The sequence below is a fragment of the Ovis canadensis genome, chromosome 5, assembly GCF_042477335.2.
Source record: "Ovis canadensis isolate MfBH-ARS-UI-01 breed Bighorn chromosome 5, ARS-UI_OviCan_v2, whole genome shotgun sequence".
Lineage (NCBI taxonomy): Eukaryota > Metazoa > Chordata > Mammalia > Artiodactyla > Bovidae > Ovis > Ovis canadensis.
Genome location: NC_091249.1, coordinates 64,321,448 through 64,345,606, shown reverse-complemented (window position 1 = coordinate 64,345,606; position 24,159 = coordinate 64,321,448). Strand labels below are relative to the sequence as shown.

The window sequence follows — 24,159 nt, the reverse complement described above, 5'->3', positions numbered from 1 at the left end:
AAAGCCAACAGAGGTCAGAGAGCTTACTTTCTACGGTTAGGGAGGAAAATCAGGGACAAGCCACTACAATATATTTAAGGGGCCCAATTTACTCAGTGCAGAAGTGCTTCAATTTTTATTCCAATGTTAAAAATAATAAACCTTAAAAGCTATGATCAATTCTACAGAGAAAATCAGTATAGTAAAAACCAAAATTCTATTTAAGTAAGGAATTATACAAAGCACTAAGCATTAATTAGAGTATGTATTTCTTTCAATATGTGACATTTCATCATATCTATATAAAATATCTCCAGAAGAATAGAAGGAAAGAACAACACTGATTGCCAATAGAGACGAAAACTGGCTGCCCATGAGACACTTTAAAACTTTACGAATTTTGAAACGTATGTAAAGGCATTACCTATTTAAAAAATAAGAAAAACTACAACTCATTTGCACAGGACCAACTATTACTCAATATGGCAAAGATGCAGAATTAGCAACATTGTGTACCTACTACATTTCTTTAGGTTGGTTCTATGTATTTTCTTTGATATTGCATCTACAGCAGATTATGAACATAAAGAAAGAAACCAGGTCCTATCTTGTCCCTGGAAACACTTGTCTTCTACCCTTATTTTCAAGATAGTGAACATCTTGAAGCAAAACAGTATTTCTAAATTCCTAGCCACTGAATATTATCTGTGTATACTTGAAAGCCAAAGCTGAAAAAACAATCTTAAAGAAATTTTGAAAAGTTTGAAGCCACATAAGATTAGAAGAGGATGTAACAAAAGTTTATTCTGCTACCTAAAATAAAATTTAACTGAAGGAAAAGAAGAATAAATTCTTAATTAAACAATTCCAAAGATAACTAGAGAGATTTTATTCTTAAGGAAACAATTTACTTAAAAATTGATGTCAAGGAAACTATTCCTACTTCTTTGACAGTATTTAAATAGGAAAAAATATTGATAGTAAAAAGATAGGGTGGAAGACATAATGATTTAGCATTATATTGCCAAATAGTCTTTACTGGGGTGGCCTTGCCAAGTTACTGTATTTTCTTGGGATTGGTAACTTTTATCTATTAAAATATTTTATAGTAAGCTAAATCTGCTAATTATTAACTATAAATACCATCCAAAATTAAGTAATTTAATACATTTAATATACACAAAGATTTCAAGAGAGAGAATCATTTGTGTAACACATCACTGCTATTAATGATGAGTCACAACTAAAATTTCATTTTCTTCAAGAATCCCATAGCACTTTACACATTCTTGGGCTAAGTATTCATCTAGTCCATTCAATACCTCCAAACAAGTAGCTGCTTAACTTGTTCTCTAAAAAAACATAAAATTAGATTCCTTAACACACATCATTAAAGATCTTCTGGTCCAAACCCCTCATAAAAAAAAGGAAAGGGGAGAAAAGAGGAAAAAAGAAAAAAAAAATGAGCCTAGGGAGTCTCAGCGATTTGCTAGCACATTCAGCAGAACCAAAGAAAGAATATTTACATGACTTGGGTAAAATAGTCCAGAAAATAATACTATATTTCATTTTACAGATGAAATTACTGAGGCAACTATTTACTTAAAGATCAGTGGTTTTATGGCTATAATGAAAATTTAGGTCTTCCCTAATGTTCAGAGCATCTCTAATGTAGACTTTTTTCTAAATAACCTAAGCATAGCCTTTGTCACTCATTAGCCCTCCATTCAGATATAGGATTACAGGGTGCTTTCTGCAGGTACTTCTACCTTTTAGTTGATTTATTTTCAAACAGCAAAGAAGGCCTATAACATGCTAAAATAGATCATAAAAAATCTTTATATGAACACAACTAGAATGTATTTACTTTCTCTAATATCTATATCAGTTGTTTATTATGGGAAATACTACTTGAGTTCCTCTTCTAAAATGAAAGGCCAAGGAGCTGGAGACAAGGAAGGAATACTAATTTATATATCACTCTCCCTTTCCAACCTTAGCTTTGTTGCGTGAAGGAAAATTCATGACAAGTATTTCTTTTATGTTAACCAATGTATCAAAGTTTTAGTGTTGAAATTAACATGCCACGATGAAAACAGAAAGATTCCACCATTTTCACAAATGGTTTGAAAAACACAACCACCACCAAATCAATGTAACTCTTTACAGATTTCAACTTATAAGTACTGAGAATGTATTATACAATATGGTAAATATAATTCACACTGTATGTTATATATGAAAGCTGTTAAGAGAGAAAATCCTAATAGACCTTGTGACAAGAAATAAATTTTTTTTCTATTTCTTTAACTTTGTGTCTACATGAGATGGAGGAGGGCATGGCAACCCACTCTAGTATCCTAAGCCTGAGAATCCCATGAACAGAGAAACCTGGTGTGCTATATAGTCCATAGGGTCGTAAAGAGTTAGACACAACTGAAGTGACTTAGAATACACAGCATATGAGATGATATATGTTCAGTAATTTATTATGATAATCCCAAATTAAATTTATACAATGTTGTATGTCAAATGTATCTTAATAAACCTGGAATAAATAATTTTTTTAATAAAACACAATAAAACTCCTATATATAGATAGATAAATATGTATTTTTAAAAAATATATATATATATATATGTGTATCTCACTTAAAAACAGAAAAAACAATGCTTACATGTTAACTAACACAGTGTTGCCACCTAAACATACTATCATTAGGGCCTTTGTAAACTCTGACTTGATGCAGTCATCTTTCATAGACATGGAGCAACTCTAACAATAAAATGGACATGGAAGCCAGGAAAACAAAGATTAACAAAGTAACTCAAGATTAAAAGCAAGCAAGCCAAAAGAAGAGAAAGAAGCAAAGTAGTGTTTTACAATCCAAATTATACTCTTGAATAGTTCATACAAATTCTCCACCTTGAACATAAAAGTAATAGTGAACAGGGAGCTAAAGGACTGTGGTAAAAGAAATCAAGCCATGTAAGTGCTTTAGCTGAAGAAAGCTATCAAGATAGGAACAAGAATGAAACATTAAAACTCTGTCTTCTGGTCTAAAAACCTGTAAATAGGGAGAAAGGCCTAGAGTAATAACTATACAGGACACCAGGACAGTGACTCAGAGACTATGGAACTGAATCAACTTCAGTTTTTGTTTTTCTAATACTGTAGATGTTGATTTTATTTTTACTTTTTATTTTTTGGCAGCACAGCTGTGGGATCTTAGTTCCCCAATCAGGAATGAAACCTGTCCGTGTATGCCCTCTGCAGTGGAAGCATGGTCTTAACCACAGGACTGCCAGGGAAGTCCCTCAACTTCAGTTTTGAAATGGTATTTATTGGTTATTTTTGGCCAAGTAATTGAGTAACAAATTTGTAAGGACACTGATAGTATATTTCTTTTCAGAGAAACAAGATTAGTTTTCAAAGGCAGGTGTCTTCTCGTTTTTAAAAAATTCCTTTTAGATTTTAAATATATTACAGAGTGCTAATGTTTTTTAATCAAAAACTTTCTTACAATGGATTTACATCATATTATACTTGTCATTATATCAAATACTAAAAACAAATTTGGGCCCAATAAAAGATGCTGTGCTGAGAAAGTAAGCACATAAAGGAATACTATCTTTCAATATACAATGATCTCCATTACAGAGGTAACAAGAAGTGCAAACAGCAGGAAGATATGGATTAGGTGATTTGTTCAAGGCTCTCTGCTTATTGAGTGGTTAAAATGATTCTGCATGCTAATAGGGAGAATTTTCAAAAAACTCTGCAATTAATGGACTGTTTTTATTTCATTTAATTTTTGATTTCTAAAAGGAACATTTTAAATGGCTTATTTAAGACTCCTAATCTCATTCAAAGGTTTTTAATAATGGACTATTGACATTTATGTAATTATTACAAAGTTAGACAAGTTACATATCAATTCATAATCTTCTAAATATGATGGGCATTCAGTGGTTTTTTTTTTACTAAAAATATCTATAAATACTTTTTCATTTTAAATATTTTTAAAACAAGAAAAAATCAAATCTCAAATAACTAAGATTCAAATGAGAACATGCACATATTTTGAGGATCTACCTGAAAAGCTCAAGTATAAGATCAGTTCTGGCTGAAGATTTTTTAAAAAGTATTAAATAAGAAACTGTCTAGATTTCCTTTAAAACTAAGTTCTAAAGTATACCTCCTACACAAGTAGAATGAAAAGCCTTAAAAACTCTAAGTTTCATCTCAGAAAACAATAAAAGGAATTCAAATTATTGTATTACATTTTTATGAAACTATAATTAACATCCTGATTCTAGTACAGAATATTTTAAAGAATGAGAGACAACAGCTTTTAAGCTCCTTTAAAAAACATAATAACAAAGCCTTGAATTGTGGCAAAAGTTAAGCTCTAAAAATCTAAGAAAACATGAGGTTAGTCCAGATTGTGTTTCAAAGACTGACTTGTGAGTTCTTATTTAAAACTGAAGGTTAAAATAATTACCCACAAAATGAAGATTCTCAAAAAACAACTATTTACCTTAAAGAACTACCAAACCTAGACATCGAGAACACATCTATGGGATCCAGAAATGTTAAACAACTTACTCTATGCAATGGGAGTATAGAGTTTTTCCAATTCCAACCCACAGTCCTAAACAGACATTAGGAAATGACAGAAAAGAACAAAGGACAAGAAAGATGCTCCCTTTTTAGGTCCAGTTAGCAAGAATTATCAGTCATTTTTTCCTCAGGATTCGAGGACTGATCTGCCTGCACTTCTCGTTTTTCAGTAGGTCGTTCATTGCTCACCTCTGGCTTATAGTAATCTGGAAATTATTTATAGGTTTAAAATATCAAACTAACTATACTCTTCCATACTTTCCACATTTTCTATAAAGAACAAGAATTGCTTTTCACAATCAGGAAAATAACATTAAAATTGAAATATTTTTCCCTAGACAGCAAAAGCAGGAAACAGGAATCTTTTTTTTTCCCAATGGAAAATTATATATGAAATAATTCAAAAGTAGAAAAAAGGAAAAAGTTATGTACATGCAATTATTAGATCTAATAATTTACAACAGTGAGATATAAAAAGTGAAAGTTCAATAATAAATGAATGATGATGGCTCATCAAATTGATGGAATATTATGGACAAGTTACAAACATAGAGAATATGTAGCAATAAGGAAAAGATTATGATAGAACATACAGCTGGAAATTATAATTATAGTTACATATAAATATGAATACAAAGATGGTTTACAAAATAGAAAACAATTATGTTAGAATAACAGCATTCGCTCTGTACTTAAGATAAATATGTATCTAAGCCATCTTTAATCTTATATTTTGAATGTAAAACAATATGACAAATGAAAATCTATCTGCTTGTTTAATGAAATTCTTCTAAGGAACTTTCATCACAAGCAACTGACCTAATTACAGAAGACTATAAGACATTTAAAAATATTTCAGAACAAATTTTTAAAATCAGTAAGTTTTGCTATACTTTATACTGCATTTAATAGGTAATTTTTCTTTTTTCTATTTAATATGTTTAGAAGAACTCCTAGCAAATAAGGAAGTGACTTTGCTATGGAAAAATGGAAGAACAATGAATTTTATAAGAATTCAGAGGATAAGAATATTAAATTTGCTTATAGTATCTAAGATTTTATGCTCTATCCTATTTATTTCAAGTGATCAAATACTTCAATTCTTAATTTTTATAGATGACCCAAAGCAGAAGATTAAGATCTATTTAACATACCTGTTATAATTTTCAAACACAAAAATTACACCTCTTAGAAATTCTAACTGGCAGAACCTCATTAATGAGAATGAATGCTAGTGTTATCATTACCATATTTAGTAGTAGTAGAAATCATGATAAACAAATAGCATAATTACACTATATTCTTATTTTAGTTAGTAATTATTTTCCACAATGTTCTGAGGGATTCTGGGAGGAACTGCTATTACAAGAAATGGATTAAAAGACAATACTTGGGAAGTTTTCTCTATATGAGGGAAATTAGTAAAGTTGATTGTCTACAACATTTATAACTATGTGTGCCTCACATAGATTTTTAAGAAATAAATAAAGGAATTGTGGAAGAAACTCCAGAAAGCAGTTTAAAATACTCTCACAAAAAGCAAACATTTCAGCAAGAAGCATTAACCTTCTTCAAGAGGATATTATTTTACAATTTTCCATTGTTTTAAAGATTATTACACTTATGAACCTGCCATCTAATTTGAAACTTTAAAAAGCCAAAATAGAAGATATTAAAAGAATAGAAAAAGAATGAAATGCTCTAATAATGTTGTTAGGAAGATGACAGTAGTTTTATTTTAAATGTCTAACTAATTAGAAAAACATAAAATCACTCAGTGATTTGAAAGGTTATTCTATTCTATGAACATATCATTGCATTTATATATCCATACAGGGCAGTTTAAAAGGTTCAGGAATGTTAAATGGGACTGCGGTGAGAGGAAGAAAGAAATAAATGGTTTTACCTAGAAAAAAACAGTATGCCCTTTTAAAAATTATTTTCAAATACATTTAATAAATGCAACAACTAAGAACAAGTAGCCAGATTTTCAAGTTATTTTATATAAAGCATGCAAACTATTGATCTGCTTTACTGGTGTTTTCTAAATGTTAAAAATAAAGGAATTAACATTCATACAAAAATATATGAAATTAAAAATCTCTTACTAAATCAGCCCCTGCTTGAAGTAAAACATCTGCAACATCTGTGTGTCCATTTTCACAAGCGTAGGTTAAAGCCGTGTCTCCTGTTGCTGTTGTAGCATGAACATTAGCACCTGGCAAGCAAAAAAAAATTACACATTTATTCTGTGAATTTTAAAATTATTTAGATAATTTGATTTTATAAATTGGTGAAACTCATAAACTCTAAATATGAAAACATCAGAATATATTTTAAGAATCCTAATTTTCCTTTAAAAATGCTTTGAAAAAATGCTTTTAGCCATAAAGAAATTATACCAAACAACTAAAAACTATAATAGTCTGTCTATATATCCCCAGTAAGATATACTCTAAGAAATAAAAGAGATGCTAAACCAAAAAATACAAAAAATATCCATTTTCAGAAATCATACTGGCAGTAGTTTTAGTTTCTTCTGAGACAATTTTATGAATACTTTTTATGATTACATATGATTACATAAAAAGTGATTCTCAAGCCACGAGACAGAAACTACCCACTTCAAATTAGCAAAAGTAGCTAAATGTGAGAATTAATGGTGACATGATAGAAAAGACAGTGTCAGGAGCTCTAAGTTTGAATATTGGCCCTGTCACTTATTAGCTTGATTTGCTTAGAGAAGCTATGAAACATGATTGTACATTAATTTCTGTATCTGTAAGATGTGTGTACTACTTCTTAATAGACCAGTGGCCAATGGTAATTAATAGAGAGAACACATGAGCTGAGCAAAATGTCTGATATCCAGTGATTTCTTAGTTAACATTATTTATTCCTTTTTTTAAAAGTCCCTTAACAATACCATGACTACTTAGAGGGATGTGGGAAGAATGAAGACTGGTGAAGAAAGACTCTTGAATAGGACACAGACAATTATAGAAAATAATGAGAGAATAGTAACTGAATAATATACCTACATATACTATCTATAGCAAATAATTATTTTTGAGCCAAGGAAGAGGTCAGCTTGTATGGTTGGTTTGTGCAATGGTTCAAAATCTAAACAATCATTCACGCCATTAATGATCTGGATTAATAAATTACTTTAATAATAATTCAAAGGAAAAATTGTTGCTGGTTATAATCAAATTAACAGTGAAAGCCCAAAAAGGATCAATAAAGTTTTGCTAATATTTCATTTCCCTTTATACATTAATTTCCTTACACATCAAGTTTTAAACAATTTATTAGACATGGATTAAAAAAATCTATATTACTTTCAAAGGAATATAAAGGCTTACATCTGCCTGGATCAATTTTTTGATATATTCTTAACTTGCTCTATCCAGAAAACTATATGTAAAAACACTGATTTCATACTACTGCTTCACAATATATAAAGCACAAATTATTTTATATAAAGACCAAATATTTCTGCCAAAAAAAATTTTCCACTTTTTCATTCATTCTTTTTTTTGATAAGTAAGAAATGTCAAGAAATGACATTATCAAAAGTTATAGAGGTTATCAAATTATAACCTCTATGTCATCCCTATATTCTCTTACTGAAAGACTATAGAAGGAGTTAATTTCTCCCCTTCAGAAACTACAAATCATTCAATGGAAAGAGAAGGTCAATGGGAAGTCTTACCATCACTAAGCAAACATTAACTACTTTATAAAACTTTTTTTTTTTTAAGACATTTTTGGAGATTAAAAAGCCTAAGACGAGAGTTAAATTATGGAGCTGTTTTTCAACCTTTGTAGAGATGAAAAAAATAGAGTTAATTGTTAAAGTTATGAAAGCAATATAAAATTCTTTCTCTAAAAGGCGTTTTTAAAGCCACATACCAGCAGCCAGTAAGTATTTAACCAACTCCAGGTGTCCTTCCTGAGAAGCCTCCATCAGAGGTGTGGAGCAGCCGAGTTCTATGTCAGCCCCTGCCTTAATCAGGAAGTCTGCAACTTCAGAAAAACCTCCACAGCAAGCCAACGTCAGAGCAGTTTCTTGGGTTTCTTCTGTCTGAGCATTTATATTTGCTCCTGGGGAAATCATAAAAATAGATAAAACTATAGTTATAAAACATTTACAATAAAGTGTTCTGATTTCTGATAATTATCTCTTATTTTTTCTGTTTCTGGTGTTCTACCCAGGGTGTTGAAAACTTATTTTATCATCAATGCAAACAATATCTTAGTTGTAATAAACTTCAGTGATACTGACACAAAAATTCAAAGGAAATTGATTTTTTTAATTAAAGAAGTAGAACTATTTTACCTTGTGCTAAGAGTAGTGCCACCATCTCTTCATGTCCCTCCCGAGCAGCTTCCATCAAAGGAGTATATCCTTCATCATTAACTTCTTCAAGATTTGCTCCCCTTTCAATAAGCAGAGCTGCCAATTCAACATGTCCTCCACAGGCAGCCAGAGTTAACGGCGACTCGAATGAATCTGCAGGCATATTCACTTGAGCACCACTATCCAAAAGCAAACGTGCTACCTCTACATGTCCATCCTGCAGATTTTCAGAAGTAAAACAAGAAGAAAGGAATTTTTGTCTTGATATTTTTTAAGTGGGAGAAGAAAAGCAACAGATCGTGGAAAGACAGGAGGGAAGAAAAGGAGAGGCAGCTTAGATGCATATGTATTATCATACCCATCTGAGAAGTTTTGAAATCTATCTTATCAAAAATCCATTAAAATTATTTTACCTTACTTTAGAGTAAGCCCAAAATTTTCCGTAAGAATCAGACTTGGTACATACAGTTACAATTTCAAATAATTTTTAATTTCTACATTCTCTGAAGTTCAAAAAACTATTAAATCCATAGTCATCAGTAACTCAAAATAAAATAATTACTATTTATACTACAGCCAGGGTCAAATATAGCTATAGCCTCAAACATAAGCGTCATGTTTAAGTGTATAAATTGTGTTAGATCTATTTAAGAAACAAAGACTGAGAAAAAATAACAACAAATTCTGTGAAGTCATTATCACTTGGGATTATATCACCAAGGTAAATCCCTGTGGACTGATACTATCTTATATTTTTTTCTCATCACTAGTTTGTTGTAATAAGGCAAAGAATTTTACAAAGATGAAAAAATTACTCACTTGTAAATAATTTTACCATGAGCCTATCTGCATAGATAGGCAATTAACAAAATATTCTCATGGAGGTATCCATTCTACCCCTTTATCATCATAAATACATTTCTTTAGTTTCAAATTCTTTGCTTCAAAATTTTATGGGTCTTAACTCCTGTGGCAAATAAAGATAGAGCTGGTATGTTGTTCTTTATTTTTAAAAAATGACCCAAATATTGCTAATGAAAAGTAAACAGAGTAGAAAAATAAGGTTTTATAAGGTTGGGAAACTCTTCTACTGAAGAACTAATGAAAGAAACCTTAAATATTAGGTTTCAGTATCTATCTAGAGTTTTATACTTAACTGTATAAGTTAGTTATAGTCACTTTAGCTTTAATATGAACAAATACTTCACATTAAAATAAAACACATTTTTACCAAATTCCTATATTGAGTTATTTAGTATCTGAAATATATACCTAATTTAAAAGAAAATAAGGGTTTATAAGTGCCCACAAATCAGGGAACTACTATTGCACCCAGCTTCTTTAGGTTCCCAAGAAACTGTTTTGTATGAATTTAATTTTTGAAGATTCTTTGTATATTCTGCTAACATATCTAGAGTACAGACCTTAACAGAGAAATTGTGCTAAGACCTTTTTAAATATTAATGAACAGTATTATTTCTAACAAAGGAAAAAAGAATATGAAAATAAAATTTAAAAAGAATCATCCACTTTAAACAAAAAAAATTTGACCATATTTAACTGTACAGTTCAGCAGCACTAAATACATTCACATTGTTATGCAACTGTCATCATCATCCATCTCCCAAATTTTTCAATTTCCTAAAATGAAATTCTGTCCCCATTAAACACTAAGTCCTCATTCCTCCTCCAACCTCCCCCAGCCCCTGGGCATCTAACAATGTAATAAGAACAATCAACTCTTGGGCTTCCTTGATGGCTCAGTGGTAAAGAATCCACCTGCCAAAGCAGCAGACATGGGTTTGATCCCTAGTCTGGGAAGATCCCACATGCCACAGAGCAACTAAGGCCGTGTGCCACAACTACTGAGCTTGTGCTCTAGAGCCGAGGAACCACAAGTACTGAAGCCAGCGTGCCCTAGAGCCCATGTTCTGCAACAAGAGAAGCCATGACAATGAGAAGCCCATGCACTGCAACTACAGAGTAGCTCCTACTCGCCTCAACTAGAGAAAAAGCCCGTGCAGCGCTGAAGACCCAGAGCAACCAAAAATAAATAAATAAATGAATGAATAATCTACTCTTAAAGGCCTAATATCATTATTAATTTTTTTTTAATTTTAAGAATTCAGTCTTAGCCATTGAGCAGTAGCTGGGATTGGCCTTACCCTCCTATCATAAACTATAAAAATTGGGATAAAACTATTAGAGGCACTGGACAGCAACCAAGCTAGGGTTAGAGTTATAATCACTGAAAGAAGGAAGCATATGAGATAAGTGCTACATTCACTCTTTTTCTCTTTAGGCATCTTCCAAATCATGGCCCAAGGAAATAAAGCCTAAACAGAGAGAGAACATCTCTAGGACCTAAGAGTTAAGGACCTAGGAGTAAAAGTGATGCTGAAATCAAGCCTCAATAGGATCAGGGTGATTCACTGGTAATTTTACCTGACAGAACAGAATTTAATAGTCTTAAAAGAAGGACAGGATAATCCAGAGCCTTGAAAAGGGATCATCTACAGCATATGACTTCCAATAAAAAACAATTAGACATATCAAGAAGCAAGAAAAGGTGACTGACCTCAAGACATAAAATAATAAAAATTGACCCAGAATTGAATCAGATATACAAGATAAAAGAACTTCAAAACAACTACTATACTACCTGTGTGCAGCAATGAATACTCAGCACAGCCAAAAATAAATAAAATTTTAAAAGAATAGAAAAACAGAAAAATCAGTGAAACCAAAAATTGAAGGCTCATCATTAAGTTCATGTGCAATCTAAAGGAAGCCTGAATAGCCAAAACCAACTTGAAAAATAAAAACAAAGCTAGAGGACTCATACTTCCTGATGTCAAAACTTAAACAAAGCTACAATAATTACAACTTTGTGGTTCTGACTTAAAGACAAACATACAGGCCAATGAAACAGAATAGAGAGACTAGAAATAAACCTTGCATGTATAGTCAAATCATTTTTGATAAGAATGTCAAGATGATTCAAATGGGAAAAGTCAGTCTTTCTAACTTCGATGCTGGGAAAACCAGATAGTCACATGCCTAAGCATGAAATTTAACACTTAACCTAATATCATATATAAATTTACTCAAAATGGATTAAAAACCTAAATAAAAGAACTAAAACTATAAAACTTTTAGAAGAAAACATAGAACTAATGCTTCATGAAACTGGATTTGGCAATGACTTCTTGGATATGGTATCAAAGGCATAAGAAACAACAACAAAAATAGATGAAACGGACTTTTGAAAAACAAACCAACAGAAGCACAACTTTTGTGCACAGGAGGACACTATGAACAAAGTAAAAGGGCAGTCCATGAAATGAGAGAAAATACTTATCATATATCTGATAAGGAATTAAGATCCAGACAATATAAAGAACTTCTAATATTCATCAACAAAAAACAAGCTAATTCAAGAATGGGCAAAGGATTTGAATAGACGTTTCTCTAGAAGCTATACTGCCAGAGAAAACAGTATGGTGGTGGTAATCCTCTTAATTAGATTTCTGATATGTGTATTTTACTATGATGAAAAAGCTGGAAAGAAAATAAAAGTACATGAGTGTGTTGGAAATAACATAGCTAAGCCTGCCTTTCATATGATTTCCTACATCAACAGATCTACTATGAAAAGCTAAACACTGCACACACCCCCTTCAGCCTCTAATAACATACAAAATTTTCAGATTCCTCACCATCTCATAATAATTTTTCCAAAAACTAGAAATAATTCTTAAAGGCTTAAATACATATGACTCTTTCGTCCCATATAATCTCAAATGCAATTTAAAATTACCATGCAAGCCTCCATTAAGGCAGTGTGCATCTCATCTGTTTTGTGCTCTTGATCTGCACCAGCATCAAGCAGAAAGCGAACCATGTCCAAATGGCCTTAAAAAAAGAAAAAAACAAATTTTAAAACTATATTTCTCAAGAACTATCAATTTAATATATAAGTATTAAAATGGGAAATATTTTTCTTTCAGATGTCTATACAAAAACTTATAACTTATTTTGCATTCAATAAATCAACAACAATTCTACAAAGCCAATCCAAAATAGTAAGCAGGCTCTCATCAAGGTCTTATCTAGGTTTTAAAGATCAAATTAGTCCAAAGCACATTAATTCAAGCTAGGTAAGGCAATAAAATGGTAATACTTATACTTTGATTTAATCTATATAAACTATAAATCAAAACACTGAAATAAAACAGAATGCCAAGTAAAGTATGTTTGGATCATATTTTTCAGAAAAAAAGCCTTAAAATAATAACCATAAACTCACTGTGGCAATGAGCAGGCACAGAAAACTCCATTTAAAATAATTTCAACCTTCTTGACACATTTAGTATATAAAAAGCCTTAATAGTCAATAAGAAAAAGACAAACACTCCAGTAGAAAAATGGATGAAGGACATGAAATGGCAATTCAAAAAAAAGAAATGAAAATGAATATTAAACTGATGAAAAATACATTAAACCTTCCTACTAAACAAATGCAAATTAAAATGAGACACCATTTTTTACTATCAAAATGGCAAATATTAAAAAGAATGATAATACCCAGTGTTGGTGAGGGTGTAGGGTGGGGTAAAGGGCACTCTCAAACACTGCTGGTGGGAGTGTAAATTGGTTCAACCTTTCTAGAAGGCAATTTGGCAATATGTATCAAAAGCCTTAAAAATGTCCATACCCTTTGACCCAGCAATTCCACTTCCAGGAATTTATCCTAAGGAAATAATCAGAGATTAGGCAAAGATGTCTGCACAAGGATGTTATCACAGTGTTTTTAATAATAGTGAAAAACTGGGAACAATTCAAGTGTCCAACAATAGGCAGTTATGGTGCATCCATTTGATGTATTTGGCAGAGATTGCTAATTCCCTACCCAATATCCATTCTTTCATTTTCATCCTGATTTCATCTCAGTGGCAACATGCCTGACTAAAAGACTACATTTTCTAGCCTCTATTGCTGCTATGTGTAGCCAATGAGATGTAGGAGGGACTTACAAGGCAGAACTTCTAGGAAGACTCCTTAAAGGTAGCTTACTAAGTTGGAAGGCATTCCTCATTTTGCCCTTATCCCCTGCATCCTTCCTAGAATATGGATTGCTGGAGCCCTAGCTACCATCTTTGAGCATAGATAATAGGTAACCTTGAAAATAGAAACCACATACTAGGATGGTGGAGCAGAAAACCAGAATGCTCATATCTTAATAAAAACGAACTGCCTTTCTAGTTCTAGATAGCCTATTTTTGTACCTTAAAAAAATTTTTTTTAATCCACGCCACTTGCAGGATCCTAGCTCTCCCACCAGGGATCAAACTTGGCATTCAGCAGTGAAAGCATGGAGTCCTAACCACTGGACTGTCAGAGAATTCCCAGAATTGTTTTATATAAATGAGAATAAGTTTCTCTTTTATTCAAATCATTATTAATTTAGGTTTTGTAACAAAAGCAGCCAAATCTACTTCTAATTAAAACAGTGAAATACCATGTGAGTATCAAAAGTTGTACTACACAAGTACTTATTGAGATGGGGAAGTGTTTGTGATATATTGCTAAATAAAATAAGCAGACTATAAAACAGTGTTAGAGTATGACCATTTAGTTTTTAAAATGTATATATACATTTTGACCTGTGGACAATGTGCAGGGTTAGGGTACAGTCAAAAATCCACATCACAGTTGGCCCTCTGTATCCATGGTTCCATATCCGAGGATTCAACCAGCTTCGAACTGTTTAGTACTACAGTACATATTTATTGAAAAAAATCCATATGTAAGTGAACCTCTGCAATTCAAACCCATGTTGTAAGAGTCAAGTGTGTATACTGTTTATAAATATACCTAAAAAACACACTGGAAGTAACTATACTAAAATATTGTTTATATGCTTTTTAAATATTTAGATGGTAACATTATATGTCATTGTAAAATTTCTTTACACTATTCTGTTTTTTAGGATTTATATATCATGTGACTATTATTATTTCAGTGTGTATTATTTTTGAAATAAAGATTGGAAAAATCATATAAAACAAAAGTTATTAAAGAATGGAAACCCTCTAGGTCTGTGCTAAGAATTCTGGTTGACTTTACAGCTAGTTGAGTAAATTTTGAATTAAAATAATAAGAAAACATATACTATGAAACTATACTATAGGAAATACAGGCTAAAATGGACTTTCTATATAATGTCTTAGAAGCTAGATAATTATATAGCACAAGGAAAGTATAAACAATAAAAAATTAACTCATACACAGTATCCAAATATTTAAATATTTGAAGTTACTATAAAAAACTCTATAAACACATATACATTTATAGAGTACCTTTGTAGCATGCAAGTGTAAGAGCACTTTCTTTGAATTCATTAGAGTGAGTGTTGATGCCTGCCCCATGATCTAGAAGAACTCTTGCAACTTCCACATGACCTGCACTGGCTGCTTCCATTAAGGGGGTGTGTCCATTTTCATTATGATCTTCTATATTTGCGCCTTCATTAAGTAGCACTTTCACAATATCAACAAATCCTCCAGCACAGGCATAAGTTAATGCAGTGTTGCCTAACAAAAAGAAATTAAAAATTATGATAAAACTGATACAATTCCTATTATACTACTACTCTAGTTCTATTACTTCAGTTACCTTACATAAACCACTAGAATTATTATCTCAAGCTTTTCATTGTGTTGGTTAGAAGCATCATCTGAATTTTATCACTAATTAAAAGGTTTATTTAAAATGGGCCAATTTACCTCTCTTCATATTTCCTTAGCTTGTAAAATAAGATTGTCATCTTGAAAAATTACTTCAATATATTTTAAAATAAAATATTCTAATACATTACTCAAAGTATTATTTTTTCTTACACTATACAACTTAGAAACACTTAACATTTTCTACGTGTATTCATTTCTTAATTTTCTTTTACTTCCTTTATCTTTTACATTTATTCATAAGACAATTCATTGTTCTACATACATTTTCTTTCTGAAATATATGTTTAGCCTACATTTATAAGACCCAAGGAGACAAAAATAAATCTCCCTCAGCTTAACTCCTTCAAAATAAAAATTTATTTAAAAGGTCATTAGTCTTTGATCTGCCACTTATTTCTTTCTTGATTTGTTTTAAGGACTTTTATTATTAAAGGGAGTAGGGAAATGGTTTAACTACCCAATAGTATGACACTGAAGAACACTGTTTTAAAGGTTCAGCAAGAAAACTATCATTTCAAAGCCAAAGTTGTTCAGAATTCAACTGTTTTAACAGTCTCAGACATTAAGGATATTACTTTTACTACAACCATGGCAAAGTTGTCAGCAAAGTGACCTACAATCCCTTCTAAGAAGCCCTGGTCATTTAAAAATAAATTAGGTTGCATTGGAGAAGGAAATGGCAACCCACTCCAGCGTCCTTGCCTGGAGAATCCCAGGGACTGGGGAGCCTGGTGGGCTGCCGTATATGGGGTCGCACAGAGTCGGACATTACTGAAGTGACTTAGTAGCAAGCAGCAAGTTGCATTTAACATTTATTTAAGTATGCTAACATATACTCAAATGTCACTTAATGGAACACTGATATGCTTTCATTATTGAAACTGTTTTTTAAACCATGTGCTTGCTTGAGATTTAGGAATCTCATTACTAAATGCATATTTACTGTAACTCAAGACATATGACCAAGAGTTATAAAGAACCTTACTAGAGTAGCTTTCATGTTGCCAGGAAAATACCTTATTAGCAAATGCATTCTGTACACTTGACATAAAAACTCTATAAGGTTTTGACTCTCAGGTTAATATATACAAGGTAGTTGGTATTTAAATGAGACAAAGAATTGTGAAAGATACAGTTCATAAATTTGTCTCTTTAAACATTATATATCATTGTGGCAAAGAAATTGTCCCCAGAAGAAAAACTGTCAATCCTGATCAAACAGAATGTAAGAGTATTTCAAAGACTTCTGAAGATAACAAATTAATCTATATTTTACTCAGAGATTCTAAACAATGGCTACGATTTTTCTGTATATTTACAACCAACTATCCCTAGGAATCAAATTTTTTATCTCTCAGGTTATAGCTACTCATATCAATTTATTTTCTTCAAATGAACTCATCACTTTCAACATACCTGTTGCAGACTGTGAATTGACATCTGCATCATGAAGAAGTAACAATTTCACAATATCTAAATAACCTCCACTGGATGCTGCCATCAGGGGAGTTATATCTCCTTTATTCCCTCTGTCTTCAACATTAGCATGCATAGCAAGCAATACCTTTAAAACACATAGGCACACGGAGAGAAAATGTCAATTCTTACAATTAATAGTACTCTAGGTAATATACTGAATCTGGGAAGGTACTCTTTTAGAATAGAGACAAGTAAAAATAAAAATAATCACCTTTGGGGAAAATATGCTAGTGTTCACTGCTCAAAACATTGGTTAGACTTTATATTTTACAATACCATTACATATTATCTTTAAGTAAAATAGGTAATCATATAACCATCCAATTATAAAATTTAACTGCTACTGTCAAAAAAATTGTATTATGCTTAGGATTATCTAGCAAGGTAACAGCAAACCTAGTCACAACACAAAAACTAACTAGTAAACACATGGCTATTTCCCAATATTGCTCTAACAGAAAAAAAAAAAACAAACTAAAAAGAATTGGGATAATCCAGATGGAATGAAAGTAAATCAACATTTTTCATTATAATTGTATATTATTTCTAATGGCAAGTTTAAAATTTACTATTATTAATATGATCTCTCTGTGGTTTATTTTCCTTTCCTTTTTTACCCTATGTGTCTCTCATTCATTAGGACTATTTTTGAAAGCGGCAGAAAAAATGGACCATGCCAAGTTGCATGCACAGAAAACAAAAATTAATTATGTATCAGTTTCTATTTAGCCTACTGCCAAAAAGGAAAGACCCTGGTCTCTAATAATGATTTTTTATTAATGATAAAAATAAATAAAACATCAAAATCTTCCACAATTCTGATCACTAAAAATTACTTCTGCTTACTTGTGCTAATTCATAATACCCAGCTGAACAAGCCAAACACAGCAGGCTTTCTCCTTCTTCAGTATGTTCATTTACACTTCTGCCTTCATCTAGCAGTTTACGAACAGCATTCACATCCCCATCAGAACAAGCTTCTGCCAGACTGCGACTGAAAACAAACCAACACAGAGAAACTCAAGGTCCTATGATAATGAGTTGTATTAAATATATACAGTTAGTCATACAAAGAAAAATGCTGATATTATAAGAAAAAAGTTATTTGAACACTTATTTGCATACTAATTTTTCATGTATGTGGACCGAGCTAGAAAGCAATAAGTAAATGTGAAAACAGCTGTCATTTTTATCTTTCAAAATGTCCTAACATATTGTCATGTCATATTAAGTTTTAAATAAACTGTATAAAGCATTAGATGCACAAGTTTTTAAACTAATGTTATGATTCCCAAAGACATATTTATTTTAAATTTAAAATTTTACTCGGTAATAGTGAGGTGAGTAGAGGTAATAAAAGATGAAAATCTGAATAAAATTTTTATTGCAGAATGACTAACAAAATCTGTGAGTCTCTAACTTTAATGTGCATACAAACATCCCATGTTCCTTGTTAAAATGTAGATTCTGATTCAGTAGATCCAAGTGGGGTCTGAAATTCTACATTTCTAATAAGTTCTCAGGTTATGCTGATGCTGCTAGTTCCAAGCACCATATTTGAGTAGCAAGGACCTAGATTACTGCATTAGCAATCCATTTCATTTATTATTACTCAGGCTGTCAGTTTAGAGTTTCAACTATAACCTTTGGAGTAAGTAACTTCATTAGAAATGAAAATCAGATACAGAATTGAATACTCAGCAAAAGTCATTAAACACATACGTGTCAACTTGTCCTGCATTGTGACTGTTTTCCGCCCTCATCCGTGTCAGTGCAGCGGCAGCTTCATCCAGTGCACAACTTACTGAGGATGTCAGTCTTCGGAGTACCTCAGGATCTGCAAAGGCTTTACCATCAGCAGTTGACAATTTGCCAATTCCTTCAGTGTGCATCAATTAGATGGTGCAGGGAAAGAAGAAGCATAAATTGTAATTACATTTCTAAACACTATTATCTAGGGCAAAATGCATGTGTAAGGCTGACAATTTCAATTTTGCCACTAACGCCAAAAGGCCATTCATAACTACCTATGTTTTAGTCTTTTCATCTTTACAATTCACATAACACTAATTTGTCCTCTACCTAACTCCAAATATAACTTAATGCTTACTGTAAAAAAATGGATGAGATTTCTATCAAAGTATAATTACAACATCATATCTAAAGTATAAGATCCTAACTATCTATTGATATTTTTAGTAGTAATGAAGGAGATATTCTTTGATATTACAACAAACAATCCAACAGTTTCTTCCTTTGATTGAATAGCCACCTAGAACCATTTTCTGGGTAAACATGGTAAATTAAAATAAATTATCATATTTTACATTTATTATGTGCTTTTAAATGTACCAGACAGAAAGGATTGAAACCTAGCTCATGTCCTTACAGAGCTCACAATCTGGTTGCTCTAGGCTGCCAATAAATCTTTTTCTCTAGATTCAGTGAGGAGTCAGTAACAGAAAATTTTGTTGATAATATCACCACCTGTTATTGCTGAAAATGAGAGGAAAATAGCCAATAAAAACTTATAGAAAAAAAGGGAAAAACTGCACAATAAGAGAAAAAATAAGACATTGTGATGCTCTCCAATTAAAACAGTATGATAGAATGACACCTGCACAGAAAAATAATTCTATCAAGGATATATAATAGAGCCCCCAAGATCCTGGATTATTTGTGAACTCAATATATGACAAAGGTGACACTTCAAATCAATGGAGATAAGAGAGCTTATTTCCTAAACACTGTTCTGAAGTTGGCTATTTGAAAATTATGTAAGATCTCAAATTCATACCATTGACAAAAATAAAAACCTGGTAGACTTAAATGAAATCTGAAAAGTACTATTATACTATGTAGGTATTCTTCTATTGCTGATGTTAAGGAGGATTTTCTAAGCATGAGACCAAATCATGAAAGCTATAAAGTAAAAAATTAGTAAATGTGATATTAAACATGTTTATTTTCAATAAAAATTTCTATATAATTAAAGGCACCATAAATAAAATTAAGGTGAAATAAAACCTGGAAAATAAACACAATTAATTTACATCATTTATAAAGAACTACTGAACACAAACTATGAAATTGACCAAGAGAACAAAGGTGTGAGGCCCTTTCAAACAGCTGATAGGAGGGTATACTGACATAAAGTTGACATTTCTATTGATAAATGTTATCAAAATTTTGAATGCAAAAATATCCTCTGACCTAGCAGTATCACTTTCTAAAACTGTGTCCTATGAAGATACTTGCACAAGCAAGAAAAGTTATAGATATATATGGATATAAACTATAGAAGTATTTGTGATATAAAAAAATTGGAAATACCCTAAAAATATCAACATATCATGTTATAGAAGGATGAACACAATAAATTAACTGAAAAAAAGTGAAGTCACTCAGCCGTGTCTGACTATTTGTGACCCCATGGACTATAGCCTACCAGGCTCCTCCGTCCACGGGATTTTCCAGGCAAGAATACTGGAGTGGGTTGCCATTTCCTTCTCCAGGGGATCTTCCTGACCCAGGGGTCAAATCCGGGTCTCCTGCATTGTAGGCAGACACTTTACCATCTGAGCCAACAGGGAAGTCCAAAAAAGGAAAGTGAAAAAAGGAAAATTATAATTTGTTAATATGAACCTATTTAACTTAAAAAAAAACATGTATATTCAAATATACATGTATATTTATAAAACTACAAGTAAAAGTCTGAAAGTATATGTAAATACTGACAAGTATATATAAAACTTTTCAATCAAATTAATACATCTCATTCTGTTTTCAGTCAGTTCAGTTGTTCAGTCGTGTCCTACTCTTTGCAACCCCATGCAGCATGCCAGGCCTCCCTGCCCATCACCAACTGCCAGACTTTACTCAAACTCATGTCCATTGAGTTGGTGATGCCATCCAACCACCTCATCCTTTGTCTTCCCCTTCTCCTCCTGCCTTCAATCTTTCCCAGCATCAGGGTCTTTTCGAATAACTTAGCTCTTCACATCAGGTGGCCAAAGTATTAAGAGTTTCAGCTTCAACCTCAGTCCTTCCAATGAATATTCAGGACTGATTTCCCTTAGGATGGACTGGTTGGATCTCCTTGCAGTCCAAGGGACTCTCAAGAGTCTTCTCCAACAACACAGTTCAAAAGCATCAATTCTTCGGCACTCAGCTTTCTTCACAGTCCAACTTTCACATCCATACATGACCACTGGCAAAACCATAGCCTTGACTAGATGGACCTTTGTTGGCAAAGGAATGTCTCTGCTTTTTAATATGCTGTCTAGATTGGTCATAATTTTCCTTCCAAGGAATGTCTTTTAATTTCATGGCTGCAATCACCATCTGCAGTGATTTTGGAGCCCAGAAAAATAAAGTCTGACACTGTTTCCACTGTTTCCCCATCTATTTCCCATGAAGTGATGGGACCAGATGCCATGATCTTCGTTTTCTGAATGTTGAGCTTTAAGCCACAATTTTCACTCTCCTCTTTCATCAAAGATTCTCTTTAGTTCTTCACTTTCTGCCATAAGGGTGGTGTCATCTGCATATCTGAGGTTACTGACATTTCTCTCAACAATCTTGATTCCAGCTTGCGCTTCCTCCAGCCCAGCATTTCTCATGATGTACTCCGCATATAAGTTAAATAAGCAGGGTGACAATATACAGCCTTGACGTACTCCTTTTCCTATTTGGAATCAGTCTGTTATTCCATGTCCAGCTCTAACTGTTGCTTCCTCACCTGCATACAGATTTCTCAAGAGGCAGGTCAGGTTGTCTGGTATTCCCATCTCTTTCAGAATCTCCCATGGTTTATTGTGATCCACACAGTCAAAGGCTTTGGCATAGTCAATAAAGCAGAAATAGATGTTTTTCTGGAACTCTCTTGCTTTTTCGATGATCCAGAGGACATTAGCAATTTGATCTCTGGTTCCACCTGGAAGTTCACGGTTCACGTATTGCTGAAACCTGGCTTGGAGAATTTTGAGCATTACTTTACTAGCCTGTGAGATGAGGGCAATTGTGAGGTAGTTTGAGCATTCTTTGGCATTGCCTTTCTTTGGGACTGGAATGAAAACTGACCTTTTCCAGTCCTGTGGCCACTGCCGAGTTTTCCAAATTTGCTGGCATATTGAGTGCAGCACTGTCACAGCATCATCCTTTAGGATTTGAAATAGCTCAACTGGAATTCCATCACCTCCACTAGGTTTGTTCGTAGTGATGCTTTCTAAGGCCCACTTGACTTCACATTTCAGGATGTCTGGCTCTAGATGAATGGTCACACCATCATGATTATCTGGGTCATGAACATCTTTTTTGTACAGTTTTTCTGTGTATTCTTGCCATCTCTTCTTAATATCTTCTGCTTCTGTTAGGTCCATACCATTTCTGCCCTTTATTGAGCCCATCTTTGTATGAAATGTTCCATTAGTATCTCTAATTTTCTTGAAGAGATCTCTAGTCTTTCCCATTCTATTGTTTTCCTCTATTTCTTTGCACTGATCACTGAGGAAGGCTTTCCTATCTCTCCTTGCTATTCTTTGGAACTCTGCATTCAAATGGGTATATCTTTCCTTAAGATACTTTGTATTTCACTTCTCTTCTTTTCACGGCTATTGGTAAGGCCTCCTAAGATAGACACTTTGCTTTTCTGCATTTCTTTTTCTTGGGGATGGTCTTGATCCCTGTCTCCTGTACAATGTCACGAACCTCTGTCCATAGTTCATCAGGCACTCTGTCTATAAGATCTAGTCCCTTAAATCTATTTCTCACTTCCACTGTATAATCATTAGGGATTTGATTTAGGTCAAACCTGAATGGTCTCGTGGTTTTCCCTACTTTCTTCAATTTAAGTCTGAATTGGGCAATAAAGAGTTCATGATCTGAGCCACAGTCAGCTAGCTCCCAGTCTTGTTTTTGCTGACTGTATAGAGCTTCTCCATCTTTGGCTACAAAGAATACAATCAATCTGATTTCGGTATTGACCATCTGATGATGTCCATGTGTAGAGTCTTCTCTTGTGTTGTAGGAAGAGGGTGTTTGCTATGACCAGTGCGTTCTCTTGGCAAAACTCTATTAGCCTTTTTCCTACTTCATTCTGTACTCCAAAGCCAAATATGCCTGTTACTCCAGGTGTTTCTTGACTTCCTACTTTTGCATTCCAGTCCCCTATAAAGAAAAGGACATCTTTTTTGGGTGTGAGTTCTAGAACATCTTGTAGGTCTTCATAGAACCATTCAACTTCAGCTTCTTCAGTGTTACTGGTTGGGGTATAGACTTGGATTACCGTGATACTGAATGGTTTGCCTTGGAAACTAAGAGATCATTGTGTCGTTTTTGAGATTGCATCCAAGTACTACATTTTGGACTCTTTTTTGGACTATGATGGCTACTCTAATTCTTCTAAGGGGTTCTTGACCACAGTAGTAGATATAATGGTCATCTGAGTTAAATTCACCCGTTCCAGTCCATTTTAGTTCTCTGATTCCTAAAATGTCAATGTTCACTCTTGCCATCTCCTGTTTGATCACTTCCAATTTACCTTGATTCATGGACCTAACATTCCAGGTTCCTATGCAATATTGCTCTTTACAGCATCAGAACTTGCTTCCATCACCAGTCACATCCACAACTGGGTGTTGTTTTTACTCTGGCTCCATCTCTTCATTCTTTCTGGAGTTATTTCTACACTGATCTCCAGTAGCATAATGGGCACCTACCGACCTGGGGAGTTCTATATTTTTGCCTTTTCATACTGTTCATGAGGTCCTCAAGGCAAGACTACTGAAGTGGTTTGCCATTCCCTTCTCCAGTGGAACACATTTTGTCAGAACTCTCCACCATGACCCATCTGTCTTGGGTAACCCTATACAGCATGGCTCGTAGTTCCATTGAGTTATACAAGTGTCTGGTCCATGTGATTTTGTATTACATATTACATTTATAATTTAGAAAAGAATTT

The 24,159-nt window shown here is 32.9% G+C and overlaps 1 protein-coding gene across 5 annotated transcripts in view; it reads right to left on the bottom strand.

The window, feature by feature from the left end:
• ANKHD1 (ankyrin repeat and KH domain containing 1) overlaps positions 1-24,159 on the bottom strand; it is a 106,860-nt gene that overhangs the window by 51,227 nt on the left and 31,474 nt on the right. For 4 of the 5 annotated variants that reach the window (XM_069589838.1, XM_069589839.1, XM_069589842.1 and 1 more), the window contains exons 3-10: positions 18,921-19,077; positions 18,045-18,192; positions 17,136-17,283; positions 15,330-15,563; positions 12,787-12,881; positions 8,946-9,183; positions 8,519-8,710; positions 6,712-6,821 (exon numbers count right to left, since the gene is read on the bottom strand). In XM_069589838.1, coding sequence (XP_069445939.1) covers positions 6,712-6,821; positions 8,519-8,710; positions 8,946-9,183; positions 12,787-12,881; positions 15,330-15,563; positions 17,136-17,283; positions 18,045-18,192; positions 18,921-19,077 — 1,322 coding nt within the window. The remainder of the gene's footprint in view (positions 1-6,711; positions 6,822-8,518; positions 8,711-8,945; positions 9,184-12,786; positions 12,882-15,329; positions 15,564-17,135; positions 17,284-18,044; positions 18,193-18,920; positions 19,078-24,159) is intronic. The other variant, XM_069589843.1, reaches the window with a different exon arrangement.